Here is a 5,192-nt window from a genome sequence, read left to right as displayed (position 1 = left end):
GCCGCTCATCCTAACAGCACAGTCTGGACATTCACTGCCGGAACTCACTGATTTCCAAGCCTTCCTACGTGTGCGTTAGTGTAACATCACTGTACCGCCGCTTGCTTGGTACAGCAGCAGACGGTCTGCGCTACTGAAGCGTGCTGGGGGACTCTCCTGAAGCCCCACCACCGCCCAGTGGCTCCCAGGCCAGGACAAAGTTGAGTGAGAGACCCCAAGCGAAACAGAACCATCTCCCTCAAACGGACCACCTGAAAGGAGGGTGTCAGAGGAGACATCGCTTCTTTGGCTCAGAGCACTAATGGAAAATAGAAAACCAACCAGGCAGCTTCAGACACTGGCACGTGCCCAAAGTGGCGAAGAGAGGATTCAGATCCGAGGGAAATTTATCTCACTGGTAATGCTGCAGCCTCGGAAGCGCACTCACGTTACGGAGAAACCCAGTGCGTTGCCAAAGCCAGATGGCACGTAAATATTTAAACAACAAAATAGCTCAAAATAATCTGTCTACTAAACACAGATGGAACTATTATTTACATTTACTTAAGAAATTTTCTGTGTGAATATTACTGTGACTTCAAGAAAAGGGAAGTGTTATGTACCACCTAGAGCATAAACAGAGCTCCCCAGAGGAGTCTCGTTGACATCATGTGGAAAAACACACCCAGGTTTTAAAGGCTACTAATAACACATGGTACCACTCGGCTGTGAACAACGGGGAGGAGACGGTGGCTGTGGCACTTCATGGGTCCGTCCACAGCACACGAGGTGTGAGGGTGGAAAATTCAGAATCCCCCCCCAACCACGCACCCTAAGAAACCACCGCGATGAGAAGGTACCAAAAGATGCCACACCAGTATCAGCACAGAGTCATCTGTGGCAGGCCTCAGATTTATAATTAACCCGCTGGCCTAATCAAGCAGAAAAAAGTGCTCTGGTTAATTAGGGGGAAGCAGAGTGAGGCAGCTGCTCCACGGCGAATAGATCACGGAGCTAATCAAGCTCCATGCAAGAAGAGGTACGTCGCGCCCGCCGCGCAGGTGAGGCTCACGTGTGGAAGACAAAACCTTGAAAACATTAACTCGACTCCCTTAAAGAAACCCAAAATACCGTGTTAGCTGTCAAAGGTCAGAGCTGGCCCAGCTCCTCAGAGGAACCAGCTAAACCTTCGGAACAAGCACCAGCAGCTGCCGCCACCTCAGGCAGTCAGCACGGCTGAACCAGAGCACGCGAAGAAAGGGGGAAGGAGGCGGGAAGGTGAAGATGAGAGGCCACTCAAAACTTGATTCATCTTCCAGATGTGCGCTGGATTCTGGAACCCAGAGGGTGGGGAACAAGCCAGCGTACAGCACGTTCCCGAACGACTAACAAAGGAGTGAACATCACCCGAAAAGTACAACACAAGAAAAACGGTGAGGAGAAAGATAAGCTTTGGATGAGAACACGGGTGTGAAACAGATGGGGGAAGCGAGAATCACAGCGGTGTCCTGTGCAACCAGCACTTCCGAACGCTAACGGGGGTGAACTCCCACACCAGGGTGATGCTCTGGGTCTGAATGGTCCTTCTCCAGCTCCCTGCAGTTCGAATATCAGCATAAAGCCACGTTCTAAGAGAGAACACAGCAACGCTTGGGGAACTTGGGGATTTGGGGTTCTTGACAGATCTTCAAAACCTCTCGTAAACCAAGGGCAGATAAGGAAGAGACTTGGCTACAAGTTTAGTGATTATTTTTAAAGGGAGCAATACTTTATATTATGATACAATATGAATATTAATGAATATTATGAAATTTGAAGTTTAAACCTAGCTGTCCCACTAGCTATTGAATTTTAGCCCGTTAATAAGAAAACAACTCCGAGAGAGTCACCACACAAGGGGCTCATAAGCAAGACGTGAGGGGATTTTCACTTGGTTTAGTTTTTAATTTTATTACCTCCTCTTGATCCAGCATTTGTTGCTTTAGTTTCTCCGCCAGCTGGCTCTGCTGGTTGATTTCATCGTCCTGCAACGAAACAGGGTTGGAGATTTTTAGTTTCTTTTCACAGTTGCCGTTTGGTCACTATTATTTCCTCTTTCTAGGAAAGGAAGAGTAGTGCCACAGCAAACCCTGTGTACCTTTGAGTGGTCTGAGGGGAGAGAAAAATACACACACCCAGAGCTCCTAGTGAAATCTAAACATGCAGCTGTCTCCAGTACAGACCTAAGCAGAGGTGTCCCTGATGGGAAACGAGACTCTGATGCGGTCAGAGTTGCACCTTATAACTTGCAGGAGACTTTGCCAACGTACGTGATGTTTTATAGATGTACAAATACATCCACAGCCTCTTACTCTGTCCTCAAATTCCAGCTGCAGAGAGCAAGCTCATTAGAGACAGATCTCTCACCCAACCACAATTTAAGGTAGCTCTGAACTGCATTAATGAAAGACAAAGCTCAAACCACAACACAGCACGTGGACTCCTCAGCGGCAGCATTGGTATTTCCCTGCTCCATCACAGCCTGGAAGAAAATCAGAGGTAATGCCCAGGCAGGCACCCAACTGTGCTGGCACTTCAACCTCCTGGAGAAGACAGCGTCCTCACGGGTAGGAACTGGTCTTACACACAGAAGAGAGACGATGACGGACTCCACTGTACCAGTCCTTCCATAAACGCCACAGGAGGCCACCAAGCCCTGACCGAGCCCATCGCTGGCCCGGTGACGGGTATCCTTCTCCAAAGGAACTCAAAGAGAAGTGTTTGCTTTTTACCCCGTCAGAGCCAACTGATACGCTGTGTTTCACCGACAAGTTCACTAAGAGACCGACTTCTGAGAGCAAACGCAGCTGTCGAGTCCCAGCTGCTCTCTCCCGTAACGGTCAATAGTTTTAGGCTGCCTATTTTATTTTCCCCCTTCTTATCTTCACACAAGCCAAAGCTATTGATGGCAAGTGCTCGGTAAACGTATTGCTGACAGCTTGAAGTGCCCGTGATGGATTTCAAGCTGTGCAAATAAACAAATAACTAAAGAAGCCACCTGCACTCCAGGCAGTGTTTGCTGCTCGAACAACATGAACAAAAGACACTCAGGGAAGTTACATGCTTTCCTTACAATGCTAATAAATAAATAGATAAAAAAATATTAAGATACAGTCTCCCTTTTTTTTTCTCCAGTGACTCCAAGATGACGTTACAGTTTGCTGAGGGATTTTACAAAACTCACTGCAGGACTGCTGAAAATCCTGTACCGAGCCCTTGAAATTAAAGGCAAGCTCGGCTCCAGTTTCATGGAGAACACCCCAAACACTGCCTGCAGAGGGAATGAGGCAGAGAGCTGACATGGAATCACAGAATCACAGAACCACAGAATCACAAGCTCATCGAGTCCAACCATCCCCCTGTCCCCCAGCAGCACCTCCACACGGCTGGGAAACCCCTCTAGGGATGGGGACTCCACCACTGCCCTGGGCAGCCTGCGACACACCTGCACAACCCCAGCGGGACAGAAACGGCTCCTCAGGGACAACCTCAACCTCCCCTGGGGCAACTGGAGGCCGGTTCCTCTTGTCCTGTCACTTGTTCCTGGGGAGAAGAGACCGACCCCCCCTGGCTGCACCCTCCTGTCAGGGAGTTGTCAGAGCCAGAAGGTCTCCCCGGAGCCTCCTTTGCTCCAGGCTCAGCCCCGCCAGGTCCCTCAGCCGCTCCTCAGCGCACTGTGCTCCAGACCCTGCCCCAGCTCCGCTGCCCTTCCCTGGGCATGCTCCAGCATGACAGGACAGGATCTGGTTTTGTGCAGTCATAGTGTTTTGAACGTTGTATCATTTCCCAGTTCATGGTGCTCAAGAAATACAGAGACACCCACCCACCCATTTTGGCTCAGTTTTCCACGTACACCCAGCGAATGGAGTCAAACGAAATGTTCACACCTTATCATCCAGCTGTCTGTAGAGACTGGCAATCTCCTCGTCATATTTCTGCTTCTCCTCTGATGAGATGCTGGCAACAACTGGAGTGATGTTGTCAATAATCGGGGTGTTATCACAAGGCTCCAAGTTCTTCTGGTCCTTTGCGCTGATCTGTTCATCCTCAGGCACAGCTTCTCCTGCAGGCACAGAATCCACGATCATTACAATCAAGGGAGAGGGTTGCCCAGACCCATGGTCACCCTAGGACGGTCCTTCACAGCTGCTGAGAGGGACTCGGCAAAGCAAGGCGGGGCCTTATCCAGCTGTGCAAGGCAGGCAACTGCCATGCACACCACTGACAGACAGATGTGATGTGAGGAAGGCCGGCCAGCCTCACTAGGGAGATGACCTCCATGGTTAGAAACGCTGCAGCAGATAAATGGCTGCCGACAAAAGCACCGAACTCCTGGCTCCCCTTTCGCTCAAGCCCTCTTAGACGGGATTAGCTCCATGGGTTAACTGAAGGGTCAACAAGGAGGAAAAAATCCGACCTCCATCCTAAACACTGCTGGCAATTAAATGCCTCATCAACTCTGCCTTCCCCCTAACGAACTGCTGGAGCATCGGGACAACCAGACAGCTGCATTTCAAACGACATTCCCCCTCCACCTTGTCACCGCTAAAGGGAAAGCGCTCACACCAGGTCCAGCTGTCGCCTGGGCACACCAGGCAGGATGCTCTCCCCACACATTTCCTTTCAAAATCATTTTCTCCGAGGAGTATTGTCTTCGGTAACCTCGGTGCATTGCAATTAGGAGCCCGCTGCTGTTCGGTGACGAGGGACAGGGAAGGCGCTCATGCCAGAAATTGAATCCACCCTCCTTAGAGTCTGGCGGGAGACTCTGCGAGCCACCGAACGCTGCACGCGCTGCTCGAGGTGCGGGGAGGTTACGTCCAGCCCTGCTGCACAAACTGGTAGTGCCCTTGTCTAGGAAGAGCTGCAATATTTGAGTCCCCAAAAGCCTCACTAGCCATTCCTCGTGCCGAAACAGCGCGGGCGCTATTTATCTTACCGGCAGGGAAACGAGGAAACAATAAACATCTCAAAACCCAAAAGGGCAGGTTAATTCAGGCCCCAACGCAAACAAACAGGGCACCAAAGAGCACGATCAGCTAACGGAGACGGTATTTTGTCCAAGCTTAAAGCGTGAAAGAGAGTAATTAGAAATCAAGCACCACAACCTCTATCAAAGTGCTCCACTCAAAATACTTTTTGCCCTGCTGCTAGTGGCTCCGGGGGCGTTTATT

General features: G+C 50.4%; 1 protein-coding gene across 1 annotated transcript in view; it reads right to left on the bottom strand.

The window, feature by feature from the left end:
* LOC104493820 (kinesin heavy chain) overlaps positions 1-4,081 on the bottom strand; it is a gene marked incomplete at its 5' end in the record, with an annotated part of 20,600 nt that extends 16,519 nt beyond the window's left edge. Inside the window, 2 exons of the mRNA XM_010136561.1 lie at positions 1,935-2,003; positions 3,906-4,081. Coding sequence (XP_010134863.1) covers positions 1,935-2,003; positions 3,906-4,081 — 245 coding nt within the window. The remainder of the gene's footprint in view (positions 1-1,934; positions 2,004-3,905) is intronic.
* Positions 4,082-5,192: the final 1,111 nt, after the last annotated feature.

This window comes from Buceros rhinoceros, unplaced genomic scaffold, assembly GCF_000710305.1.
Source record: "Buceros rhinoceros silvestris isolate BGI_N320 unplaced genomic scaffold, ASM71030v1 scaffold33475, whole genome shotgun sequence".
Classification (NCBI taxonomy): Eukaryota; Metazoa; Chordata; class Aves; order Bucerotiformes; family Bucerotidae; genus Buceros; species Buceros rhinoceros.
Note: the sequence above shows the minus strand (reverse complement) of the source record. Positions and strands in the feature narration are given on the sequence as shown.